This window comes from Ictalurus furcatus, chromosome 21 (assembly GCF_023375685.1).
Source record: "Ictalurus furcatus strain D&B chromosome 21, Billie_1.0, whole genome shotgun sequence".
NCBI lineage: Eukaryota > Metazoa > Chordata > Actinopteri > Siluriformes > Ictaluridae > Ictalurus > Ictalurus furcatus.
The window spans coordinates 2,367,715-2,394,090 of NC_071275.1; the positions used below are offsets into that span (position 1 = coordinate 2,367,715).

Below are 26,376 nucleotides of genomic sequence, written 5' to 3' on the forward strand. Positions count from 1 at the left end.
AAGTATAGTACTCTCTCTCTCTCTCTCTCTCTCTCTCTCTCTCTCTCTCTCTCTCTCTCTTACACACACACACACACACACACACACACACACACACCCCTTTGTTGTATTGTCATTATGAAGACCTTCCACTGACATAATTATTTATGAAGCTAAGTCATATATAGCAATAGTGTCTAAAATGGGGCTGGGGTAGTTATGGCTTTGATCAGACAGTCATGAGTTCAATTCTCAGCAAGCTCAAGCACAAAGTGGATACAGTATCACTTGTAGGTGATTATAGAGGTAATTTGCACTCAGAGGTGATTTGTACTACAAATGGGTTCGCTTTCGGTGCTTATTTTTTCTTAAGTTTTAACATAGAATTTAGTAGTGATTAAGCCAGCAACTCTTCTGTTAACACTGATGCTGAAACATCTGTATTTATGAGATTAATGGTTTTTTGCCCGTTATTTACTTATATATTTACATTTACATTCATTCATTTAGCAGACGCTTTTATCCAAAGCGACTTACTTTCAAATGAGAAAATACAAGCAAAAAATTTACTTTATATGTTCTCTATATAGGTTCTATATAGGTTATCTTTTTTATTTTTACATATTATGAAGATTTATCGCAATTTAATTAAGGATGATTCCATGACTGGGATGCCATTTGTGTATCTATATAGGTAAAGTGTCTCTCACGACAATGTGTATGTTCAAAGAAACCTAATAAAACAGTCATAAAAATATTGCTTCATGTTGAAACAATACCAAAAAAAATGATTATTGTTTCTACATTCATGTGCAAATCCATTTAATATCTATTGGAATATTTCCATAAGCATTCCATTATAGGTTATGGAAAATTGACATTTTAGTTTAGTATCCCATAATATTCAATTGAATCCTGTTATCTCAATGTGTTTACCCTTATAAAATATTTGGAATATTCCACGTGTGTCACGTGTTCAACAGGACACTGCATCCTAAAGATTGTGAGAACAAAAAAGAATAAGTTCTCTCATTCTTTTAAAACAATTTTTTTTTTTTTTTTTAAATTTTATTTGATTTTCAGTGTGACTATTGGCTGAGGTGGTCAGTTTGAAAGCACAACCCTGTCACACAAATGAGAAATTGAAGATACATTATAACAACAACAACAACAACAACAACAACAACAAAGTTAATCATTCCTTAATGTCCTAATGTCTTTAGCTTGGATTCTAGTTAAGCATATTTAGTGTTTTTTGCTCATTTGAAGAATTATAGGACTAAATGCACACAAATCATGGAATTACCCTTAAAAATGTTTTAGTTAATCCTGGCTATTTTTCTGTGCAGACTGTATTGTTTCATTACGTACACTAGCATGTGTATTTATCACATTGTACTTTAACTGTTGGTTTTTACTACAACCATGCTATTGCTATCTAACATTTGTCACAGCCTTTACTTTATTAGTAGCCCTGCACTGAGAATCTTTTGGAGCATAGTCCTTTGGCATGTTTCATCCTTGTCTATACATGCAATAACTGGAATGACAGTAACATGTTCTTGATTACACGATCCAGTAGTTTTGCAGACTTGAGACTTGAATAACCTTATTATTATTCTGCAAGGTCATTTTTAGCTTCATAAATGTCAAGCCTTAATTATATTGTTTAACTGAGGGTATTTAGTCATTTTTCAGATTCAGAAATGGCAAACCTTTAAAGTTCTAAACCATACTTATGTTAAAAAGAGCCTCTAGACTAAAACTGATTGTGACAAAAGGTTAACACACTATTTCAGACTTACTCTAGTAGATATCATAGTAGCCATTTTATATGGTATAAAACCGATATGATCATTATGGTACATTGGGAAGCATAAACAAAGCAAAAATTATACTGTAATAAAAGTAAATATAGATACACAATATGGCCAAAATTTTGTGGAGACCTGACCATCACACCTACAGTATATGTGAGTTTTGAACAGTCCATTCCAGATTTGGTCTCCCTTTGCTGTTAAAATAACCTCCATTCTTCTGGGAAGGATTTTCCCCTAGATTTTGGAACATGGGGATTTACTCATTCAGCCACAAGAGCATTATTGATGTCGGGCACTGATGTTGGACAAGGAGGCCTGCGGTGCGGTCAGTGTTACAGTTCATCCTAAACGTTTTCATTGGTGTTGAGGTCAGGATTCTGTACAGGCCACTCAAGCTCTTCCATTACAACCTTCGCAAAACGTGTCTTCATGAACCTCGCTTTGTGCACAGGGGTACTGTCATGCTGGAACAGATTTGGATCTCTTAGTTCCAGTGAATGGAAATTGTAATGCTACAGCATATAAAGACACCCTATACTATTGTGTGCTTCCAACTATGTGGTAACAGTCTGGGGACATATATGGGTGTGCTGGTCAGATGTCCAAAAATGTTTGGTCATATAGTGTATTTTAAAGTTCTGCAAGTACAGCAATTTAAAATATGACTTACATGTAGTGTACATTATCAACATCGAGGGTTGATCGGAAAAAGACAACCCCCGACCCCCTTACAAACACAAACACACAAGTAACCAAACAAAGAAAAAGCAGAAAAAGACGAAAGGATGCTTCATGGAAAGCAGGTGAGTTAAATCTTATTGAACACACATCCAGTGCAGGCAGCGTTGGCACAGATCTCACATGGGTCTGGAGGTGTGATGATTTGAACTGTAAAGACACAGCAGTCAGAAAAGGTCAATTTACATGGACTATGTGACATAAGACTGGAATTGCCGCACTTGTAAAAAATTTTTTTTAATGTTATTGAATTTTTAAACATCACATTTTGTTAATTACCTTACTGTCATAGGATACAATTATATCCTCCTGTTTTAAAAAAAAAGTTTTCTGACCCTTGGCTCCTTTTTTTGACTTGTCTTAATATAGGCCTGGTAACATTAGCTGAGCCAACTCACATGTTATTGGTTAATCCAAGAATAGTCTCAAAAACAACCCATGGCTAATATTTACAGCATTTACAACACATTTACCGAGGTTAGATTATACACCGTACCTGGCACATAATGTATTTATTACTCTTCTATCAGACACAGATAAGCCTTCAATAAATAAACACTGGTCTTGCACTTGATGCTTTCTCTGATCAGGTCTATCACAGGAGACATCACAAACTCTAGCAGACAGATGGAGGAGGAAAGTAATTACACCCCTACAGCTTTTGTCCACTCAAAGATGGCTCATAGTGAGTCTACATGCCCGCGAGACAGTGTGAGAAATCAACCTGGCCATTGATGAGGCTCCACAGCGCAGAGCAGCAGAGTGGGAGAGAGAGACATTTCTCAGTGGAACACAGATTCAGTATAAGGTAGAAGACTCCCTTAAGACATCTCAGGTAATGAAAAGCAAACAACCTCCAAGAAAAACAAATTTGTTCAAACTTGTCGAACCAAGCAAATCACAATGTTAGCATTTGCAAAACCTTACTCCTAGAAAATGATACACATTATTAAGGATAGCGTAAAGGTTGAGGTTAATGGTTGTAGCCAGTTTGAGAGTGTAGACTATGCCCTCAACGAAATGACATGAAGAGTGATCGTAGACCTGTCAAATGTGGGAAGAACTGAGAACTTGGGCTGGTGTTCTGAGTGGCTTCTGCTTCGCAATAGAAAGACAGGTCACCTATAAAGTCTCTCGGGTAAGAGATGTTGAATTTTAGAGAAGAGTGGTGAAAACAGTGAGAAAGATAGGAATTTATAGGAAGCTAACTAAGAAGAAAGTGGAGCTTCAGGTATGGTTTTTCTCCAAAGATTAAGTTAACTCTGCTATGACATTATTTATATGACAGCCAGTGTTTGGAGCAGGATGGTACTTATGTTAAAAATGGAAAATGTATGACAGAAGATGTAATAGCAGGGTTTTTTGTTTTGTTTTGTTTTGTTTTGGTTTTTTTTACAAAAAATTCTGTCCTCAATTGTTCATACAAGATTTGCCCAGAATAAAACAACACACAGTTTAAGATTAAGCACTCAAAACAGTGTCCCAAGCAGTGAGTCCAACTCTCAGATCTTTTACACATGACGTCAAGATTGCATTTTCACATGAGACAGTCAGTGCCCTCTGCCCCTGAATTCAGGATACTGACTGATAAATCCTAAATATGTTTCATATTTATTTATTGTAAACTGCAGTATCCTTGACTGGACTGTGAGTAGGTCAGAAGGTCTTAAGACTGTAAGATTTTACCAAATCCACATCCAGGAAGATGGGAAGATAATAATTCATGACCAGCCTAAAACTATGGACACTTTTTATGATCAAAAGGGGCGAAAGTGGTGTGGGATTTTCCTTGGGTGTAGCTCAGGCATCCCCCAGATGGTCCACAGTTAACTGATACTGTACTTATCCATAGTTACCAGCCTGTACTTATAGATTAATAGTAATAGTTCTCATTCACGTCAGAGGTGCCCAATTACCCAGATTTGCAAAGATTCGGTCTTGATCTTCTCGCTGGCACACTTCCAGGAACTCTTCCGGGAGATTTGGGTTGATACAGAGAGGCACTGGAGGGCTTGCAGATAGATCAGGATTTTCATTTTCAAGAGATTCCATCAGTTGCTTCAGAATCTTTACAGCCTCCAGTGTAAAGGTAAACCCACTGTCCTATGTAACAGAAGTAAAAGAAGGTTGTATAAATGTTTATAAAGCTTCTTTTTTTTTTACTGTCCTTGTGATTGTTTAAATCATAGTAAAAATGCATTTGAATTGTAGTAACAATAATTTTTTTTAGAATACAGTGTTGTGAAAAAGTATTTGCCCCATGCTGATTTCTTCAGTTTTTGTGTATATCTCATACTAAATAGTTTTAGATCTTCAAATAAAATACAACATAAAACAAAAACAACCTGAGTAAACACACAAAACAGTTTTATTGATGCTCCATAAAGCATCAATAAAGTACTATATTTATTACCTCAATGACTTTATAAACATGTTGCGTAAGATATCACTCTTTACCAGGGGCATTTCATTCATTTCTGAGCTGTATGCAGATGCAGTTTCTGCCAGCCTTCTTGTCATGTTTTGGAAACTCATGATGCCCCTGCTCTTCATTACAATGCCATGTGTCATTCTGCACAAGGTTTATAAGTCTTCCTAATTCTAACGGACTTTGAATATTTATGAAGAATTATAAAAAAATATTACAATAAAATATCTTTTTCACTGAGAGAGCAAAACCAGTATCTCATGCTCCAAGATCAAATCCAAACTTTCCAAATTATGGTTTATGGACTCAAATCTCATTGAAGTGATTACTGCAAGTTCATGAATTATTGTCACTGGCTAAAATGAATTTCCTTATATCACCATGTCATAATCTATCAGTAACTCGACTAACAGAATTCTTCTATCTTTTTTGATCTTGCTTTAACAGAGTCATTCACACTATCTTCCATTTGGAGATAGTGTACCATTAATCATGTACTAGCATCCTGAGACAAAAGTCCAGTGTTTCCATTAACAGCTACTAACATGATGTGCAACTGAAAGGGCAGATCCTGTGAATTATACATTTACAGACAGAAAAAAAAACTTTAATCCAAAATAAATATAGTTTTTGTCAGAAAGAGTATACTTTGAGATTTGACTATAAAAACATACTATTGCTGCTAAATGTTAAATCCGAATAATTATTATTAGATCTACACTGTATTGATAAGAATGCATATTTTTATATATTATTTCTGCATTGTAAAACTGTAAGATCCTTACAGACTGCTTAGTTTTGAGCTGTTTCAGAAAAAAGAAGAAATCCAGAACAATCATGGGGAATTAACATTTACATGTTTGCCTTAGAAATATATTTCTTGTCTCATGAAAATAAATGACATTTTTACGACATATCCAAAACTATTTTATATTACACTGAAAGTCCATGTAGTTGCAACACCATGATTTTATTTTAAATCCTTTTGTTTGTCATCATGTAGTACATAATCATCTTTAATTATATGGCTCAGCCATTAAATCTCTCGCATATTGTACCACAGCAGACATGACTAATCACAGACACACAGGTTCTTCTACTGAATGCCTCTGCTTTACTTTTGTAATATTCATTGGCTTAAAGTTTAATCTTGCTGTGTTGAGCATTAGCAGAGCATGGATATGTCTGTAATGACTTACCGTAACCTTTATACTTTGTGAGCTCAGGAAGCAGGATGTCAGGAGAAAAGACACTGTCAGCGACCTCATTATTTAGCCTTTGATTAGACGTCTTGGTAATGTTGTGAGAAATATAGGATAGACTGTTCTCATGTGGGTGTCAGTACGCTTTATAAATTCTGTTCAGGTGGCCTTACTAAGTAACCTATTAAGCAGTGGAGGTGGCAGAGGGTTTGCTTTCAAGCATCACCTGTTTGCTGATAACAAAAGAAGATCTGATGGTTACTCAAGAATTTTTTGAAAAAACATGCCTACGCTGCAAGCGTCTTGTTCTCATAGGAGTCTCATAAACACTTTATCTTCAAGACATTCTTCATCATTGTAGTATCCAGAAAAAGAAGAGAGAGAGAGAGAGAGAGAGAGAGAGAGAGAGAGAGAGAGAGAGAGAGAGAGTTACACTATACCCTAGGCAATTAAATAATAAATAAATAAATCTGGCATGCAACAATGGCGTGATGATATAGCTATAATGAATTGTCTTTCTATTTTGACACTTTGCTCCATGCAAGGCTGGGAAGCAGCGAGCTTGCAGGTTCCACTCTCCCCTTGAACAAAGAAAAGCTATAGGGTAAATAGAGTTGCTGAGGTTCCTGAATAAAACGTTCATCTCACCTACTAACCACCTTTTATGACTTCTAGTCACATTGCAATTTGGGCTAAATAAATGTATTCCCCAACCAACAATGTGCTGATACATAAAGAAAACAACCTCCCAGCAGGGGACATACATTTACAATAATACTTCCAATTTATTTAACACCCTTTCTATATGGAATAAAAGTCATTTAAATCAGGGGAGACAAAGGTCATCTTTGAGCTGAGACTTAAAACATGACAAATAGGAACAATCACAGAGGCCCTGTGGGATGAATTCTAAAGCCTAGTGGTCTTGGTGCTGAACAATCTGCAGAGGTCTTAGGGACCACCGGTGGACCAGTAGCAAAGGACCTAAATGTGTGACCTGCAGTGTTCAGGGAGCATACAAAGATTAAAGGTGTAAGACCATGCAGTATGTTTTAGTGGAAAGAGGAGTGGTTTGTACTGGAGAGGATACAGCCAGTATTATCTGGATATAATAAGAGCTGTGTGCAAATTTAAACTCATATGCTGTTTTTTTTTTTTCTTTTTCTAGCTATGGATTTTTACATCATCTAGTTTATGTTTTTTAGTTTCATTCTTTTTGAAGAATTAGAATATTTATCTAATTGAATTTTGCTAAAGTTTCTAATAGCTCAACATTCTCATGTACAAGTGTCTTCAAAGCCCTTGAGCTATCATGTCAAGATTCAAATGAGAAGATGAAATAATAAATAGCATGGTATCACTACACTGTGAGAAAAAAAGTGACATCAGTGTCAAAAAAAAAACTCAGAGTTTTAAAATTTCAGGTTTTATCAGGATTGGACTTGAGAAATCCAGAATATTTTGCAGGCCATCAACTTACGTATAAAAGTTACGAAATAGTAAAAGAACAGTCATGAAATTGTTATGTGTACACGGGATGTAGGCCATTTTCATGCTTTTAATTCACGATTTTGAGTTGTCAAATTAATACAAATGGTCATTTCGGTCATTTTGCAAAAAGCACTCTGACCTGTTACACTTTAATTGTTCATAATTTTATCCATAAAAAAAAGTAATCCTTGTCCTCTGCTTAAAAAATAAGGAGAATATTAGTCGATTAATGGTATCATATTTAGCTATTTAAAATTGGCCACAAATTATTCCATCATTCCATAGATTTTTGAGTGCATTTACAGCCACATCAATCTACACTCCATGAAAAAGGTGAAATATCACATTGATATAAGTATTCAGACCCTTTGCTATGACACTTGAAATTTAGTTCACGTGCATCCCATTTCTGTGGCAATTTCAATTGATTGGATAGGATTTGGAAAGGCACACACCTGTCCATATAAAGTCCAACAGCTGTAAATGCATATCAGAGCAAAATCCAAGAGGTCAAAGGAATGAGGTCAAAGGAATTGCCTTCTGAGCTCAGAGACAGGATTGTGTTGAGGCACATATCTGGGGAAGGCTACAAAAAAATGATGTTGCATTGCAGGTTCCCAAGACTACAGTGGCCGCCATAATTCTTAAATAGAAGACGTTTGGAACAACCAGGACTCTACCTAGAGCTGGCTGCCTGGCCAAACTGAGCAATCAGGGGAGAAGGGCCTTGGCAAAAGAGGTGACCAAACACCTGATGGACACTCTGTGTGGAGATGAGAGAACCCTCGTCTGGCTACACACTTCCCACACCAAGGCCTTGGGAGAGTTTGTTAAATGACACACAGACACACTAAGTTCAAATGGCAAGACCTCTCATATATTCAAAAAAAGGCAGAGTATATATCATGCTTGACACACAACAGAGACAGTGGGTTAACTATTGATTGGCTAGGCGGAAAGGCATATTTGCATAAAACAGGAAGCATATCAATGTAGGACAGGAACAACTCCATATATGGTTTTCAGGAAGTCATTGGAATATGGGCAAATATTATTCAGGAAGGTATGTAAAAGGCATTCAGGGAGACAAAGGAATGCGCATATAGTGAGGGGCTTTATCGGTCTGTACTTGAGTTAATATTGATGTTTACAATTGTATTTTTCACCCTTAAAAAGGCTCCAACTAAACTTTTGCTGTTTATATCAAAGCACAAACTACTCTCTGCAAAGTACAAAGACTTTCCTCTCTGCACTGTTTAAATTTGTTCTTGTAATAAGCCGCATAAAATGATTTTTAATGTTACCTGTTTATGGCTAATAAGGTTAGCTACTTATCTAGCTTTGCACACACAGTCAAACCTCTTCCTGCAATTCACACAAGAAAGAACAATACAAACTTGAATAGACATATATTTATTTGTAACACACGTGTAATAAGCTTTAAATGGATTTAAAATTGGAACTGACCAAGTTCCAATTTTCCAAGCTTCAGTTATTTATTTGACCAATTAACAGTCATTAACATATTAAAGTTCATCTCTTACATTGTGGACATGTTGTTATGTATGTATGGAATAAACATCGGTTAATGCAGATATTCATCTAGTTTATTTGATGTGTATTTGGCTTTATTTAAACAGCTTTATGTGATACAAGTATTAATCCCTTTGTTTACATTAATTCTGGTTTGAATGCTGAGGTTAATAGTTTCTAAATATTAAGGAATTATTCAAATGATTTTGTTTAAGAAAACTTTAATGTGTTACCATAACACAAGTAAACCACATACAATCAAATAAAAAGATAACTGACACCACAACATAAGATAAAATGTAAGATATAAAATAGATGTCTGGTTTAACACCATGCTTATCACAAGGCCAGATCTTCATTTTCTCCCTTTGATCCTTCAACCAGAAGCAACCAGACTTGTAACTGTATAATAAAACACAAACAAACATGCGGCAAATTGTGTACGTCGTATTTCCGAGTTCATCTACGGAGATGTATTTCTTTCATGGTCTTTCCTCGCAAAATTTTGTTTAACCTGATTTTGCCACACTTGGTCGTGCTTTACAAAAATTATTTGGTATTTTTCCCATAACATATATTGTACTTCTAAATGAAAATCTCACACCTTGCCTCAGCTCTGGTGTATTGCAGTATTGGGATATGAACTTAAAGCCCTTGGATTACCAGCCTAAATCTTTAACCACCCAGCTACTATTGCCAGCATTTTCTGAAATATTTAAACCAGTCCTTCTGGCACCAACAACCATGCCACGGTCAAAGATCACATTTTCCCCCATTCTGAGGTTTCATGTGAACATTAACTGAAGAATAATTTTATGCACTGCACTGCTGCACATGACTGAATGATTAGTTAACTGCTTAAAAGTGCAGGTGTGCAGGTTTTCCTATTAAAGTGACCAGAAAATGTACGCCGTTGATGTCAAATCCTACCAGACCCACTGGTTAATCATTTATGCATCATTTATTATTATTAAATATTTTCCCCTATGAAAGCTGGGATTGTGTTTTCTAATTTAAAGTATCATTACAAAGGCAACATGGATGGTGAAGAAATCAATTCAGATCAATGGAAGCGTTTATTTTATATTAATTGATATTAACTATATTCGTCACCCTTACAAGAACAGCTTCAAGACATGATACTTCAGAAAGTGTTTTAGTGCACATATACGGCACTGATGAACATAAGACTATGCAACCACAAGACACAGAGAAACAGAAATTGAACAATAAGACTACATCAAATCGATAAATAAACATATAAACATGCTGTAACAAATAACAAACAACAACAACAACAACAACAAAACAGTTTATCAAATTTTCAGACTAAGAGGCATTACACATGTGCTTTTAAACATGTAACAGTTCCAAAATAGTCTGTTACCACTCGTGTGCATGGAAAAAGACATTCCTTCACAAGTAGTAATGATGTCTAGCAACCAGTACAGGCAGCGAAAGCACAGATTTCACACACATCCATTGGCACTGCAGCTGCAAGAGAGGCAAAAAAAAAATTAATCAACTATACATTGAGGTCTATGATGGAATGTTATGAAATTACAGTAAATGAATGCGTTATCTGATAAAACGGATGCTTACCTAGCCTGGAGAAGACCAGGGCAGAGCCACTTTTATGACAGAGCCCTGTAAACTCCTGAGGCAGCGTTGGGTTTCCACAAACTGCACTGTAGCTGGTCTTGACTAGGCGAGGATTCTGCTGCTTGGGGACAGCGCCGCTGTCCATCAGGTGCTGAAGAACCTTCACCGATTCAAATGAGAAGGAATATTCTCCATCCTGCAGATGAATATTGAGAACCATATAAGACTGATTTCTAAGGTGAAACCCTGTCAGCGTTAACTATTAGTGGCTGAAGTTACTTGGGCCAGTTGAATCATATTTATACATTTGAAAAAAAATTTGAAAAAATGTTCAAATTCACAAAGCTCTTCTTAAGTGCAATATCATGGAAAGCCTGGATAGAGTATTAATAATTTAAAATCTATTCAGTTATATTTGAGACTCACTATTTCTTGACTCTATGGCTCACATAATTACATAAAATGCTGACTCACGAAGGCAGAAGCAAAGCAAAAAAAAAAAAACCTGAAACACTTGCCTGGACTTGGACAGCCTCAGAGACCAGGCAGAGAGCGGTCAAGAGAAGAGCGAGTGAAAGGATGGTCTTCATGTTGATGTTTTGAAAAAAGCTGTTGGTCTTTCCCAGTTGTTCTCCAGGTGTTCTCACCTCAGTGTTACGTCCTGCCTCTGCTTCTCTTTCTCTTTATAAAGGATTCATTCCTTTAATCACACCACGTTCCAGCCACTCACAAACAAGTTTTGTTCCCTGCAGTTAATGAATAAACACAATCTGATTTACAGTGTCATAAAAGGGAATTCATAAATCTCAAGTGACATCATCTAATGTGAAAAGTTTACGGTTTTCCACCTTCTTTTGTATGGAACTGTGGCTGGGTTTGTCTCAGGTTTCTAGTGCAGGTAAATGAATAATCCTGGTAGAAAAGTGGCTTTATTTGCCAGCGTGAGTTAAAACACACCAAAACACTTTCACATAATACCAAAAATGCTTTTTAGTGATATATTTTTTTAAATAATTCGGAATAATCCAGGTTATGTAATAATCCGATAGTTACTGACAATGATACATGTAACTGCTAAGATGTAAATGTACATGTAAATGCTCAGATAACTGAAACACATGAGAAATGAAAGGAAGTGATTAAAAACACGTCACTGTAATCATAATGAGAACGGCCTCTTCAGTATTAGTGAGCAGGAATCATTATGACAGAGTTTATCTTCAACTGAGGTGTGTCAGATCATTAAGGGCTGTCTCTACCAGTGAGTGGGCTGATCTGATATATGTCAGAAAGACTAATTCAAAATATTACATCATGAAAAAATTTTGTAGTACCATTATGTTTCCGAAGATTATCGTAGGCTGTTTGAGAGGAAATCTTAATGAAATCTCACAATTTGTCCTTTGGTGTTGGAATTTACCAGTGTTGCTTTTGTGCTTTTTAATTTTTGCCTTTGAACTGGTCCAGATGAATTAAAAACATTTTCATTTTCAGAGTCTGTCAGCAGAGAAGGTGTATTTTATATACTAAAATAAGAAATTGACTTAAGGCTACAGTGAGGGAAAGAAGTATTTGATCCCCTGCTGATTTTGTACGTTTGCCCACTGACAAAGAAATGATCATTCTATAATTTTAATGGTAGATTTATTTGAACAGTGAGAGACAGAATAACAACAAGAAAATCCAGAAAAATGCACGTCAAAAATGTTATAAATTGATTTTACATGAAAACCTGACTATCTCTACCAGAAATCTTCAAATGGGCCGTGGTTGGATCTTCCAGCAGGACAATGATCCAAAACATACATCAAAATCAACACAAAAATGGTTTACTGACCACAAAATCAAGGTTCTGCCATGACCATCCCAGTCCCCTGACCTGAACCCCATAGAAAACCTGTGGGGCGAACTGAAGAGGAGAGTCCACCAGAGTGGACCTTGAAAGTTGAAGGATTTGGAGAGATTCTGTATGGAGGAACGGTCTCAGATCCCTCGCCATGTATTCTCCAACCTCATCAGGCGTTATAGGAGAAGACTCAGAGCTGTTATCTTGGCAAAGGGAGGTAGCACAAAATATTGACTAAAACGGTGCCAATAATTGTTGCACACCTATATTTAACAAAGATTTTTTTTAAAACAAACCTGTGTTTTGTTTGCAATTGTTTTATACACATGAGAGCAGAGTAGTTTTTGTGAATTTGTTTAACAAAAGATCAAACGCCTAAACAATAAAGACGATTTTTCACATCCTTCTATGCTCATATTTACCAAGGGTGCCAATATTACTGGAGGGCGCTGTATTTGGCTTTATTTAAACAGCTTAACTTATACAAGTATTAATCACTTTGTGAACATAAATTCTGGTGTATGAATCCTGAAATTCATAGTTTGTTAATATTAAGGAATTATGCAATTTATGTTATTTAAGAAAACCTTAATGTGTTACCATAACACAAGTAAAACACATCCAGTCAAATAAAAAGATAACTGACACCATAAGATAAGATCAAACATAAGAGATAAAATAGATGTCTGGTTTAACACCATGCTTATCACAAGGCCAGATCTTCATTTTCTCCCTTTGGTCCTTCAACCAGAACAACCAGACTTGTAACTGTATAATAAAATAATAAACACCCTAAAGATTCTCAAAAAGCAACGTCTATACGTGCAGCAAATCCTGTTTCGCACAAGGAGCAAAAGATATGATGAAACAGAAATTCCGTTTTCTGTATGTCTTATTTCTGTGTCCATCTACAGAGATTATTTTTTTTCCTGGTCTTTCCTCGAAAATCATGTTTATCCGGATTTTGTCACACTTGGTGGTGCTTTACAACTACAATGCATTAGTATGTTGTCCATAACATTGTACGTTGTACTTCTAAATGAAATTTCACACCTTGCAGCATCTCTGGTGTATAGCAGTGTTTAGATTTGAACTTAAAGCCCTTGGATCACTCACAAAAATGTTTAACCACTGAGGTACTATTGCCACAACCGGTATAGATGATATTTGAATTTCTACCCAGTGACCACTGAGCAAGATTGCTTTCCCTACTGTGTAACCGTTTTGCATCTCTGACACCCACATAATATACTGTACTATCCTATCCTACATATGGATTTTTTCCTAATAAAAACATTCACTTGCCAATCTTGTGGCAGCCGCACAATGCACAAAGCATGCAGATACAGGCTAAGAACTTCAGTTAATGTTCACCCTAAACATCAAAATGGGGGAAAAAATGGGATCTAAGTGATTTTGACCGTAGCACGCTTGTTGGTCATCAACATATCTCCAAAACTGCTAGTCACTAGACAGTTTTGTTTTTCACACTATTCTGGGTAAACTCTAGAGACTGTTGTGCATGAAAATGCCCATCACTGAGATCACATTTTCCCCATTCTGATGTTTGATGTGAACATTAACTGAAGTTTGATTTTATGCATTGCACTGCTGCACATGACAGGCTGATTAGATAACTGCACGAAAGAGCAGGTGTACAGGCGTTCCTATTAAAGTGCCCAGTGAATGTACACAGATGATGTCAACCAATACAAAACCCACTGGTAAACCATTTATGCGTCATTTATTATTATTTTCCCCCCAATAAAATTCAGTGTGATGTGTTTTGTAATCAAACTCATAAGGCAACATGGATGGTGAAGAACGCAATTCACATCACTTGAAGAGTCAGTTGTCAATTTTAACTGTTTGATATTAATAACTGTATTTTTCACCATTACGAAAACTGCCACGAGACATGTTCTTTTTAAAAGCGCTTTTCTGCACATATAAGGCACTGATGAACAAACGAATATGCAACCACAAGACACATAGAAATAGAAATAAAGTAAAAAAAGACTACTCTACTTCAAATCGATAAATAAACATGCTGTAGCAAATAAAAAGTGACCAGAAAATGTACACAGATGATGTCAAATGATACCAGACCCATTGCTTAGCCATTTATTATTATTTATTATTTATTATTATTATTTCTTTTCCCCAATGAAAAGTATGATTGTGTTTGGAAATTACAATTATTATTACACAGGTAACACAGATTGTGAAGAAATCATGTTAGCTCAATGGAAGCATTTGTATAATATTAATTGATATTAACTATATTCGTCACCCTTACAAGAACAGCTTCAAGACATGATACTTCAGAAAGTGTTTTAGTGCACATTTAAGGCACTGATGAACATAAGACTATGCAACCACAAGACACAGAGAAACAGAAATTGAACAATAGGACTACATCAAATCGATAAATAAACATGCTGTAACAAATAAAAAAAAAATACCAGTTTATCAAATTTTCAGACTAAGAGGCATTACACATGTGCTTTTAAACATGTAACAGTTCCAAAACAGTCTGTTACCACTTGTGTGCATGGAAAAAGACATTCCTTTACAAGTAGTAATGATGTCTAGCAACCAGTACAGGCAGCGAAAGCACAGATTTCACACACATCCATAGGCACTGCAGCTGCAAGAGAGGAAAAAAAAAATTAATCAACTATACATTGAGGTCTATGATGGAATGTTATGAAATTACAGTAAATGAATGCGTTATCTGATAAAACGGATGCTTACCTAGCCTGGAGAAGACCAGGGCAGAGCCACTTTTATGACAGAGCCCTGTAAACTCCTGAGGCAGCGTTGGGTTTCCACAAACTGCACTGTAGCTGGTCTTGACTAGGCGAGGATTCTGCTGCTTGGGGACAGCGCCGCTGTCCATCAGGTGCTGAAGAACCTTCACCGATTCAAATGAGAAGGAATATTCTCCATCCTGCAGATGAATATTGAGAACCATATAAGACTGATTTCTAAGGTGAAACCCTGTCAGCGTTAACTATTAGTGACTAAAGTTACTTGGGCCAGTTGAATCATATTTATACATTTGAAAAAAAATTTGAAAAAATGTTCAAATTCACAAAGCTCTTCTTAAATGCAATATCATGGAAAGCCTTTCAGCTAATGGATAGAGCATTATAATTTAAAATCTATTCAGTTATATTTGAGACTCACTATTTCTTGACTGTATGGCTCACATAATTACATAAAATGCTGACTCACAAAGGCAGAAGCAAAGCAAAAAAAAAAAAACCTGAAACACTTGCCTGGACTTGGACAGCCTCAGAGACCAGGCAGAGAGCGGTCAAGAGAAGAGCGAGTGAAAGGATGGTCTTCATGTTGATGTTTTGAAAAAAGCTGTTGGTCTTTCCCAGTTGTTCTCCAGGTGTTCTCACCTCAGTGTTACGTCCTGCCTCTGCTTCTCTTTCTCTTTATAAAGGATTCATTCCTTTAATCACACCACGTTCCAGCCACTCACAAACAAGTTTTGTTCCCTGCAGTTAATGAATAAACACAATCTGATTTACAGTGTCATAAAAGGGAATTCATAAATCTCAAGTGACATCATCTAATGTGAAAAGTCTACGGTTTTCCACCTTCTTTTGTATGGAACTGTGGCTGGGTTTGTCTCAGGTTTCTAGTGCAGGTAAATGAATAATCCTGGTAGAAAAGTGGCTTTATTTGCCAGCGTGAGTTAAAACACACCAAAACACTTTCACATAATACCAAAAATGCTTTTTAGTGATATATTTTTTTAAATAATTCGGAATAATCCAGGTTATGTAATAATCCGATAGTTACTGACAATGATACATGTAACTGCTAAGATGTAAATGTACATGTAAATGCTCAGATAACTGAAACACATGAGAAATGAAAGGAAGTGATTAAAAACACGTCACTGTAATCATAATGAGAACGGCCTCTTCAGTATTAGTGAGCAGGAATCATTATGACAGAGTTTATCTTCAACTGAGGTGTGTCAGATCATTAAGGGCTGTCTCTACCAGTGAGTGGGCTGATCTGATATATGTCAGAAAGACTCATTCAAAATATTACATCATGAAAAATTTTTGTAGTACCATTATGTTTCCGAAGATTATCGTAGGCTGTTTGAGAGGAAATCTTAATGAAATCTCACAATTTGTCCTTTGGTGTTGGAATTTACCAGTGTTGCTTTTGTGCTTTTTAATTTTTGCCTTTGAACTGGTCCAGATGAATTAAAAACATTTTCATTTTCAGAGTCTGTCAGCAGAGAAGGTGTATTTTATATACTAAAATAAGAAATTGACTTAAGGCTACAGTGAGGGAAAGAAGTATTTGATCCCCTGCTGATTTTGTACGTTTGCCCACTGACAAAGAAATGATCATTCTATAATTTTAATGGTAGATTTATTTGAACAGTGAGAGACAGAATAACAACAAGAAAATCCAGAAAAATGCACGTCAAAAATGTTATAAATTGATTTTACATGAAAACCTGACTGTCTCTACCAGAAATCTTCAAATGGGCCGTGGTTGGATCTTCCAGCAGGACAATGATCCAAAACATACATCAAAATCAACACAAAAATGGTTTACTGACCACAAAATCAAGGTTCTGCCATGACCATCCCAGTCCCCTGACCTGAACCCCATAGAAAACCTGTGGGGTGAACTGAAGAGGAGAGTCCACCAGAGTGGACCTTGAAAGTTGAAGGATTTGGAGAGATTCTGTATGGAGGAACGCTCTCAGATCCCTCGCCATGTATTCTCCAACCTCATCAGGCGTTATAGGAGAAGACTCAGAGCTGTTATCTTGGCAAAGGGAGGTAGCACAAAATATTGACTAAAAGGGTGCCAATAATTGTTGCACACCTATATTTAACAAAGATTTTTTTAAAAACAAACCTGTGTTTTGTTTGCAATTGTTTTATATACAGGAGAGCAGAGTAGTTTTTGTGAATTTGTTTAACAAAAGATCAAACGCTTAAACAATAAAGACGATTTTTCACATCCTTCTATGCTCATATTTACCAAGGGTGCCAACATTACTGGAGGGCGCTGTATTTGGCTTTATTTAAACAGCTTAACTTATACAAGTATTAATCACTTTGTGAACATAAATTCTGGTGTATGAATCCTGAAATTCATAGTTTGTTAATATTAAGGAATTATGCAATTTATGTTATTTAAGAAAACCTTAATGTGTTACCATAACACAAGTAAAACACATCCAGTCAAATAAAAAGATAACCGACACCATAAGATAAGATCAAACATAAGAGATAAAATAGATGTCTGGTTTAACACCATGCTTATCACAAGGCCAGATCTTCATTTTCTCCCTTTGGTCCTTCAACCAGAACAACCAGACTTGTAACTGTATAATAAAATAATAAACACCCTAAAGATTCTCAAAAAGCAACGTCTATACGTGCAGCAAATCCTGTTTCGCACAAGGAGCAAAAGATATGATGAAACAGAAATTCCGTTTTCTGTATGTCTTATTTCTGTGTCCATCTACAGAGATTATTTTTTTTCCTGGTCTTTCCTCGAAAATCATGTTTATCCGGATTTTGTCACACTTGGTGGTGCTTTACAACTACAATGCATTAGTATGTTGTCCATAACATTGTACATTGTACTTCTAAATGAAATTTCACACCTTGCAGCATCTCTGGTGTATTGCAGTGTTTGGATTTGAACTTAAAGCCCTTGGATCACTCACAAAAATGTTTAACCACTGAGGTACTATTGCCACAACCGGTATAGATGATATTTGACTTTCTACCCAGTGACCACTGAGCAAGATTGCTTTCCCTACTGTGTAACCGTTTTGCATCTCTGACACCCACATAATATACTGTACTATCCTATCCTACATATGGATTTTTTCCTAATAAAAACATTCACTTGCCAATCTTGTGGCAGCCGCACAATGCACAAAGCATGCAGATACAGGCTAAGAACTTCAGTTAATGTTCACCCTAAACATCAAAATGGTGGAAAAAATGGGATCTAAGTGATTTTGACCGTAGCACGCTTGTTGGTCATCAACATATCTCCAAAACTGCTAGTCACTAGACAGTTTTGTCTTTCCACACTATTCTGGGTAAACTCTAGAGACTGTTGTGCATGAAAATGCCCATCACTGAGATCACATTTTCCCCATTCTGATGTTTGATGTGAACATTAACTGAAGTTTGATTTTATGCATTGCACTGCTGCACATGACAGGCTGATTAGATAACTGCACGAAAGAGCAGGTGTACAGGCGTTCCTATTAAAGTGCCCAGTGAATGTACACAGATGATGTCTGTTTCTCCCTCTCTCCTTTCGCCGAGCCCCACATGAATTTATGGAGATACTAGAGATCCAGATCCTTTCTGCCTCTGGATGGAGCTCAAATCTTCTCTAATTCCAGACTGCTGGGACTACGGCTGCTCCTAAGGCCATACAGACTTCATATAAATCCATAATGAACTTTTTCACACTATCTGTTGTTACCCAGATGAGGATGGGTTCCCTTCTGAGTCGGGTTCCTCTCAAGGTTTCTTCCTCTTAAAACATCTTAGGGAGTTTTTCCTTGCCACCGTCGCCACTCAGTGGCTTGCTCAGTTGGGATAAATTCGCACCTTTAATATCTGTATACCATGTTGATATTTCTGTAAAGCTGCTTTGAGACAATGTCTATTGTAAAAAGCGCTATACAAATAAAATTGAATTGAATGATGTCAACCAATACAAAACCCACTGGTAAACCATTTATGCGTCATTTATTATTATTTTCCACCCAATAAAATTCAGTGTGATGTGTTTTGTAATCAAACTCATAAGGCAACATGGATGGTGAAGAACGCAATTCACATCACTTGAAGAGTCAGTTGTCAATTTTAACTGTTTGATATTAATAACTGTATTTTTCACCATTACGAAAACTGCCACGAGACATGTTCTTTTTAAAAGCGCTTTTCTGCACATATAAGGCACTGATGAACAAACGAATATGCAACCACAAGACACATAGAAATAGAAATAAAGTAAAAAAAGACTACTCTACTTCAAATCGATAAATAAACATGCTGTAGCAAATAAAAAGTGACCAGAAAATGTACACAGATGATGTCAAATGATACCAGACCCATTGCTTAGCCATTTATTATTATTTATTATTTATTATTATTATTTCTTTTCCCCAATGAAAAGTATGATTGTGTTTGGAAATTACAATTATTATTACACAGGTAACACAGATTGTGAAGAAATCATGTTAGCTCAATGGAAGCATTTGTATAATATTAATTGATATTAACTATATTCGTCACCCTTACAAGAACAGCTTCAAGACATGATACTTCAGAAAGTGTTTTAGTGCACATTTAAGGCACTGATGAACATAAGACTATGCAACCACAAGACACAGAGAAACAGAAATTGAACAATAGGACTACATCAAATCGATAAATAAACATGCTGTAACAAATAAAAAAAAATACCAGTTTATCAAATTTTCAGACTAAGAGGCATTACACATGTGCTTTTAAACATGTAACAGTTCCAAAACAGTCTGTTACCACTTGTGTGCATGGAAAAAGACATTCCTTCACAAGTAGAAATGATGTCTAGCAACCAGTACAGGCAGCGAAAGCACAGATTTCACACACATCCATAGGCACTGCAGCTGCAAGAGAGGAAAAAAAAAATTAATCAACTATACATTGAGGTCTATGATGGAATGTTATGAAATTACAGTAAATGAATGCGTTATCTGATAAAACGGATGCTTACCTAGCCTGGAGAAGACCAGGGCAGAGCCACTTTTATGACAGAGCCCTGTAAACTCCTGAGGCAGCGTTGGGTTGCCACAAACTGCACTGTAGCTGGTCTTGACTAGGCGAGGATTCTGCTGCTTGGGGACAGCGCCGCTGTCCATCAGGTGCTGAAGAACCTTCACCGATTCAGATGAGAAGGAATATTCTCCATCCTGCAGATGAATATTGAGAACCATATAAGACTGATTTCTAAGGTGAAACCCTGTCAGCGTTAACTATTAGTGACTAAAGTTACTTGGGCCAGTTGAATCATATTTATACATTTGAAAAAAAATTTGAAAAAATGTTCAAATTCACAAAGCTCTTCTTAAATGCAATATCATGGAAAGCCTTTCAGCTAATGGATAGAGCATTATAATTTAAAATCTATTCAGTTATATTTGAGACTCACTATTTCTTGACTGTATGGCTCACATAATTACATAAAATGCTGACTCACGAAGGCAGAAGCAAAGCAAAAAAAAAAAAACCTGAAACACTTGCCTGGACTTGGACAGCCTCAGAGACCAGGCAGAGAGCGGTCAAGAGAAGAGCGAGTGAAAGGATGGTCTTCATGTTGATGTTTTGAAAAAAGCTGTTGGTCTTTCCCAGTTGTTCTCCAGGTGTTCTCACCTCAGTGTTACGTCCTGCCTCTGCTTCTCTTTCTCTTTATAAAGGATTCATTCCTTTAATCACACCACGTTCCAGCCACTCACAAACAAGTTTTGTTCCCTGCAGTTAATGAATAAACACAATCTGATTTACAGTGTCATAAAAGGGAATTCATAAATCTCAAGTGACATCATCTAATGTGAAAAGTTTACGGTTTTCCACCTTCTTTTGTATGGAACTGTGGCTGGGTTTGTCTCAGGTTTCTAGTGCAGGTAAATGAATAATCCTGGTAGAAAAGTGGCTTTATTTGCCAGCGTGAGTTAAAACACACCAAAACACTTTCACATAATACCAAAAATGCTTTTTAGTGATATATTTTTTTAAATAATTCGGAATAATCCAGGTTATGTAATAATCCGATAGTTACTGACAATGATACATGTAACTGCTAAGATGTAAATGTACATGTAAATGCTCAGATAACTGAAACACATGAGAAATGAAAGGAAGTGATTAAAAACACGTCACTGTAATCATAATGAGAACGGCCTCTTCAGTATTAGTGAGCAGGAATCATTATGACAGAGTTTATCTTCAACTGAGGTGTGTCAGATCATTAAGGGCTGTCTCTACCAGTGAGTGGGCTGATCTGATATATGTCAGAAAGACTAATTCAAAATATTACATCATGAAAAAATTTTGTAGTACCATTATGTTTCCGAAGATTATCGTAGGCTGTTTGAGAGGAAATCTTAATGAAATCTCACAATTTGTCCTTTGGTGTTGGAATTTACCAGTGTTGCTTTTGTGCTTTTTAATTTTTGCCTTTGAACTGGTCCAGATGAATTAAAAACATTTTCATTTTCAGAGTCTGTCAGCAGAGAAGGTGTATTTTATATACTAAAATAAGAAATTGACTTAAGGCTACAGTGAGGGAAAGAAGTATTTGATCCCCTGCTGATTTTGTACGTTTGCCCACTGACAAAGAAATGATCATTCTATAATTTTAATGGTAGATTTATTTGAACAGTGAGAGACAGAATAACAACAAGAAAATCCAGAAAAATGCACGTCAAAAATGTTATAAATTGATTTTACATGAAAACCTGACTGTCTCTACCAGAAATCTTCAAATGGGCCGTGGTTGGATCTTCCAGCAGGACAATGATCCAAAACATACATCAAAATCAACACAAAAATGGTTTACTGACCACAAAATCAAGGTTCTGCCATGACCATCCCAGTCCCCTGACCTGAACCCCATAGAAAACCTGTGGGGCGAACTGAAGAGGAGAGTCCACCAGAGTGGACCTTGAAAGTTGAAGGATTTGGAGAGATTCTGTATGGAGGAACGGTCTCAGATCCCTCGCCATGTATTCTCCAACCTCATCAGGCGTTATAGGAGAAGACTCAGAGCTGTTATCTTGGCAAAGGGAGGTAGCACAAAATATTGACTAAAACGGTGCCAATAATTGTTGCACACCTATATTTAACAAAGATTTTTTTTAAAACAAACCTGTGTTTTGTTTGCAATTGTTTTATACACATGAGAGCAGAGTAGTTTTTGTGAATTTGTTTAACAAAAGATCAAACGCCTAAACAATAAAGACGATTTTTCACATCCTTCTATGCTCATATTTACCAAGGGTGCCAATATTACTGGAGGGCGCTGTATTTGGCTTTATTTAAACAGCTTAACTTATACAAGTATTAATCACTTTGTGAACATAAATTCTGGTGTATGAATCCTGAAATTCATAGTTTGTTAATATTAAGGAATTATGCAATTTATGTTATTTAAGAAAACCTTAATGTGTTACCATAACACAAGTAAAACACATCCAGTCAAATAAAAAGATAACTGACACCATAAGATAAGATCAAACATAAGAGATAAAATAGATGTCTGGTTTAACACCATGCTTATCACAAGGCCAGATCTTCATTTTCTCCCTTTGGTCCTTCAACCAGAACAACCAGACTTGTAACTGTATAATAAAATAATAAACACCCTAAAGATTCTCAAAAAGCAACGTCTATACGTGCAGCAAATCCTGTTTCGCACAAGGAGCAAAAGATATGATGAAACAGAAATTCCGTTTTCTGTATGTCTTATTTCTGTGTCCATCTACAGAGATTATTTTTTTTCCTGGTCTTTCCTCGAAAATCATGTTTATCCGGATTTTGTCACACTTGGTGGTGCTTTACAACTACAATGCATTAGTATGTTGTCCATAACATTGTACATTGTACTTCTAAATGAAATTTCACACCTTGCAGCATCTCTGGTGTATTGCAGTGTTTAGATTTGAACTTAAAGCCCTTGGATCACTCACAAAAATGTTTAACCACTGAGGTACTATTGCCACAACCGGTATAGATGATATTTGAATTTCTACCCAGTGACCACTGAGCAAGATTGCTTTCCCTACTGTGTAACCGTTTTGCATCTCTGATACCCACATAATATACTGTACTATCCTATCCTACATATGGATTTTTTCCTAATAAAAACATTCACTTGCCAATCTTGTGGCAGCCGCACAATGCACAAAGCATGCAGATACAGGCTAAGAACTTCAGTTAATGTTCACCCTAAACATCAAAATGGGGGAAAAAATGGGATCTAAGTGATTTTGACCGTAGCACGCTTGTTGGTCATCAACATATCTCCAAAACTGCTAGTCACTAGACAGTTTTGTTTTTCACACTATTCTGGGTAAACTCTAGAGACTGTTGTGCATGAAAATGCCCATCACTGAGATCACATTTTCCCCATTCTGATGTTTGATGTGAACATTAACTGAAGTTTGATTTTATGCATTGCACTGCTGCACATGACAGGCTGATTAGATAACTGCACGAAAGAGCAGGTGTACAGGCGTTCCTATTAAAGTGCCCAGTGAATGTACACAGATGATGTCAACCAATACAAAACCCACTGGTAAACCATTTATGCGTCATTTATTATTATTTTCCCCCCAATAAAATTCAGTGTGATGTGTTTTGTAATCAAACTCATAAGGCAACATGGATGGTGAAGAACGCAATTCACATCACTTGAAGAGTCAGTTGTCAATTTTAACTGTTTGATATTAATAACTGTATTTTTCACCATTACGAAAACTGCCACGAGACATGTTCTTTTTAAAAGCGCTTTTCTGCACATATAAGGCACTGATGAACAAACGAATATGCAACCACAAGACACATAGAAATAGAAATAAAGTAAAAAAAGACTACTCTACTTCAAATCGATAAATAAACATGCTGTAGCAAATAAAAAGTGACCAGAAAATGTACACAGATGATGTCAAATGATACCAGACCCATTGCTTAGCCATTTATTATTATTTATTATTTATTATTATTATTTCTTTTCCCCAATGAAAAGTATGATTGTGTTTGGAAATTACAATTATTATTACACAGGTAACACAGATTGTGAAGAAATCATGTTAGCTCAATGGAAGCATTTGTATAATATTAATTGATATTAACTATATTCGTCACCCTTACAAGAACAGCTTCAAGACATGATACTTCAGAAAGTGTTTTAGTGCACATTTAAGGCACTGATGAACATAAGACTATGCAACCACAAGACACAGAGAAACAGAAATTGAACAATAGGACTACATCAAATCGATAAATAAACATGCTGTAACAAATAAAAAAAAAATACCAGTTTATCAAATTTTCAGACTAAGAGGCATTACACATGTGCTTTTAAACATGTAACAGTTCCAAAACAGTCTGTTACCACTTGTGTGCATGGAAAAAGACATTCCTTTACAAGTAGTAATGATGTCTAGCAACCAGTACAGGCAGCGAAAGCACAGATTTCACACACATCCATAGGCACTGCAGCTGCAAGAGAGGAAAAAAAAAATTAATCAACTATACATTGAGGTCTATGATGGAATGTTATGAAATTACAGTAAATGAATGCGTTATCTGATAAAACGGATGCTTACCTAGCCTGGAGAAGACCAGGGCAGAGCCACTTTTATGACAGAGCCCTGTAAACTCCTGAGGCAGCGTTGGGTTTCCACAAACTGCACTGTAGCTGGTCTTGACTAGGCGAGGATTCTGCTGCTTGGGGACAGCGCCGCTGTCCATCAGGTGCTGAAGAACCTTCACCGATTCAGATGAGAAGGAATATTCTCCATCCTGCAGATGAATATTGAGAACCATATAAGACTGATTTCTAAGGTGAAACCCTGTCAGCGTTAACTATTAGTGACTAAAGTTACTTGGGCCAGTTGAATCATATTTATACATTTGAAAAAAAATTTGAAAAAATGTTCAAATTCACAAAGCTCTTCTTAAATGCAATATCATGGAAAGCCTTTCAGCTAATGGATAGAGCATTATAATTTAAAATCTATTCAGTTATATTTGAGACTCACTATTTCTTGACTGTATGGCTCACATAATTACATAAAATGCTGACTCACAAAGGCAGAAGCAAAGCAAAAAAAAAAAAACCTGAAACACTTGCCTGGACTTGGACAGCCTCAGAGACCAGGCAGAGAGCGGTCAAGAGAAGAGCGAGTGAAAGGATGGTCTTCATGTTGATGTTTTGAAAAAAGCTGTTGGTCTTTCCCAGTTGTTCTCCAGGTGTTCTCACCTCAGTGTTATGTCCTGCCTCTGCTTCTCTTTCTCTTTATAAAGGATTCATTCCTTTAATCACACCACGTTCCAGCCACTCACAAACAAGTTTTGTTCCCTGCAGTTAATGAATAAACACAATCTGATTTACAGTGTCATAAAAGGGAATTCATAAATCTCAAGTGACATCATCTAATGTGAAAAGTTTACGGTTTTCCACCTTCTTTTGTATGGAACTGTGGCTGGGTTTGTCTCAGGTTTCTAGTGCAGGTAAATGAATAATCCTGGTAGAAAAGTGGCTTTATTTGCCAGCGTGAGTTAAAACACACCAAAACACTTTCACATAATACCAAAAATGCTTTTTAGTGATATATTTTTTTAAATAATTCGGAATAATCCAGGTTATGTAATAATCCGATAGTTACTGACAATGATACATGTAACTGCTAAGATGTAAATGTACATGTAAATGCTCAGATAACTGAAACACATGAGAAATGAAAGGAAGTGATTAAAAACACGTCACTGTAATCATAATGAGAACGGCCTCTTCAGTATTAGTGAGCAGGAATCATTATGACAGAGTTTATCTTCAACTGAGGTGTGTCAGATCATTAAGGGCTGTCTCTACCAGTGAGTGGGCTGATCTGATATATGTCAGAAAGACTAATTCAAAATATTACATCATGAAAAAATTTTG

General features: G+C 36.2%; 5 protein-coding genes across 5 annotated transcripts; all 5 read right to left on the reverse strand.

Annotated features, from left to right (window-relative positions):
• Window positions 1–1,024: 1,024 nt before the first annotated feature.
• On the reverse strand, window positions 1,025–6,534 carry LOC128624785 (guanylin). The gene is made up of 3 exons (XM_053652514.1): window positions 6,165–6,534; window positions 4,454–4,640; window positions 1,025–2,687 (listed from the first exon to the last, which is right to left on the reverse strand). The coding sequence occupies exons 1-3, from the start codon at window positions 6,231–6,233 to the stop codon at window positions 2,608–2,610; spliced, it is 336 nt and encodes a 111-aa protein (XP_053508489.1). The 5' UTR covers window positions 6,234–6,534; the 3' UTR covers window positions 1,025–2,607.
• A 2,809-nt stretch (window positions 6,535–9,343) lies between these two features.
• On the reverse strand, window positions 9,344–11,774 carry LOC128624786 (guanylin-like). Its single transcript, XM_053652515.1, has 3 exons — window positions 11,312–11,774; window positions 10,794–10,989; window positions 9,344–10,685 (listed from the first exon to the last, which is right to left on the reverse strand). Exons 1-3 carry the CDS (start codon window positions 11,381–11,383, stop codon window positions 10,627–10,629), a joined length of 327 nt encoding a protein of 108 aa, XP_053508490.1. The 5' UTR covers window positions 11,384–11,774; the 3' UTR covers window positions 9,344–10,626.
• A 2,985-nt stretch (window positions 11,775–14,759) lies between these two features.
• On the reverse strand, window positions 14,760–16,352 carry LOC128624787 (guanylin). The gene is made up of 3 exons (XM_053652516.1): window positions 15,924–16,352; window positions 15,397–15,592; window positions 14,760–15,289 (listed from the first exon to the last, which is right to left on the reverse strand). Exons 1-3 carry the CDS (start codon window positions 15,993–15,995, stop codon window positions 15,231–15,233), a joined length of 327 nt encoding a protein of 108 aa, XP_053508491.1. The 5' UTR covers window positions 15,996–16,352; the 3' UTR covers window positions 14,760–15,230.
• A 3,439-nt stretch (window positions 16,353–19,791) lies between these two features.
• On the reverse strand, window positions 19,792–21,417 carry LOC128624789 (guanylin-like). The gene is made up of 3 exons (XM_053652517.1): window positions 20,955–21,417; window positions 20,428–20,623; window positions 19,792–20,320 (listed from the first exon to the last, which is right to left on the reverse strand). The coding sequence occupies exons 1-3, from the start codon at window positions 21,024–21,026 to the stop codon at window positions 20,262–20,264; spliced, it is 327 nt and encodes a 108-aa protein (XP_053508492.1). The 5' UTR covers window positions 21,027–21,417; the 3' UTR covers window positions 19,792–20,261.
• Window positions 21,418–24,402: 2,985 nt separating this feature from the next.
• On the reverse strand, window positions 24,403–26,133 carry LOC128624791 (guanylin-like). Its single transcript, XM_053652519.1, has 3 exons — window positions 25,567–26,133; window positions 25,040–25,235; window positions 24,403–24,932 (listed from the first exon to the last, which is right to left on the reverse strand). Exons 1-3 carry the CDS (start codon window positions 25,636–25,638, stop codon window positions 24,874–24,876), a joined length of 327 nt encoding a protein of 108 aa, XP_053508494.1. The 5' UTR covers window positions 25,639–26,133; the 3' UTR covers window positions 24,403–24,873.
• Window positions 26,134–26,376: the final 243 nt, after the last annotated feature.

Coding starts and splice junctions, on each gene's coding strand:
- LOC128624785 (XM_053652514.1), bottom strand. CDS start 6,233: ATGAGGTCGCTGACAGTGTCTTTTCTCCTGACATCCTGCTTCCTGAGC. Junction 4,641..6,164: donor CACAAAGTATAAAGGTTACG/GTAAGTCATTAC, acceptor TCTGTTACATAG/GACAGTGGGTTTACCTTTAC. Junction 2,688..4,453: donor CCGAATCTTTGCAAATCTGG/GTAATTGGGCAC, acceptor GTGTCTTTACAG/TTCAAATCATCACACCTCCA.
- LOC128624786 (XM_053652515.1), bottom strand. CDS start 11,383: ATGAAGACCATCCTTTCACTCGCTCTTCTCTTGACCGCTCTCTGCCTG. Junction 10,990..11,311: donor CTGAGGCTGTCCAAGTCCAG/GCAAGTGTTTCA, acceptor ATTCATCTGCAG/GATGGAGAATATTCCTTCTC. Junction 10,686..10,793: donor CCTGGTCTTCTCCAGGCTAG/GTAAGCATCCGT, acceptor CCTCTCTTGCAG/CTGCAGTGCCAATGGATGTG.
- LOC128624787 (XM_053652516.1), bottom strand. CDS start 15,995: ATGAAGACCATCCTTTCACTCGCTCTTCTCTTGACCGCTCTCTGCCTG. Junction 15,593..15,923: donor CTGAGGCTGTCCAAGTCCAG/GCAAGTGTTTCA, acceptor ATTCATCTGCAG/GATGGAGAATATTCCTTCTC. Junction 15,290..15,396: donor CCTGGTCTTCTCCAGGCTAG/GTAAGCATCCGT, acceptor CCTCTCTTGCAG/CTGCAGTGCCTATGGATGTG.
- LOC128624789 (XM_053652517.1), bottom strand. CDS start 21,026: ATGAAGACCATCCTTTCACTCGCTCTTCTCTTGACCGCTCTCTGCCTG. Junction 20,624..20,954: donor CTGAGGCTGTCCAAGTCCAG/GCAAGTGTTTCA, acceptor ATTCATCTGCAG/GATGGAGAATATTCCTTCTC. Junction 20,321..20,427: donor CCTGGTCTTCTCCAGGCTAG/GTAAGCATCCGT, acceptor CCTCTCTTGCAG/CTGCAGTGCCTATGGATGTG.
- LOC128624791 (XM_053652519.1), bottom strand. CDS start 25,638: ATGAAGACCATCCTTTCACTCGCTCTTCTCTTGACCGCTCTCTGCCTG. Junction 25,236..25,566: donor CTGAGGCTGTCCAAGTCCAG/GCAAGTGTTTCA, acceptor ATTCATCTGCAG/GATGGAGAATATTCCTTCTC. Junction 24,933..25,039: donor CCTGGTCTTCTCCAGGCTAG/GTAAGCATCCGT, acceptor CCTCTCTTGCAG/CTGCAGTGCCTATGGATGTG.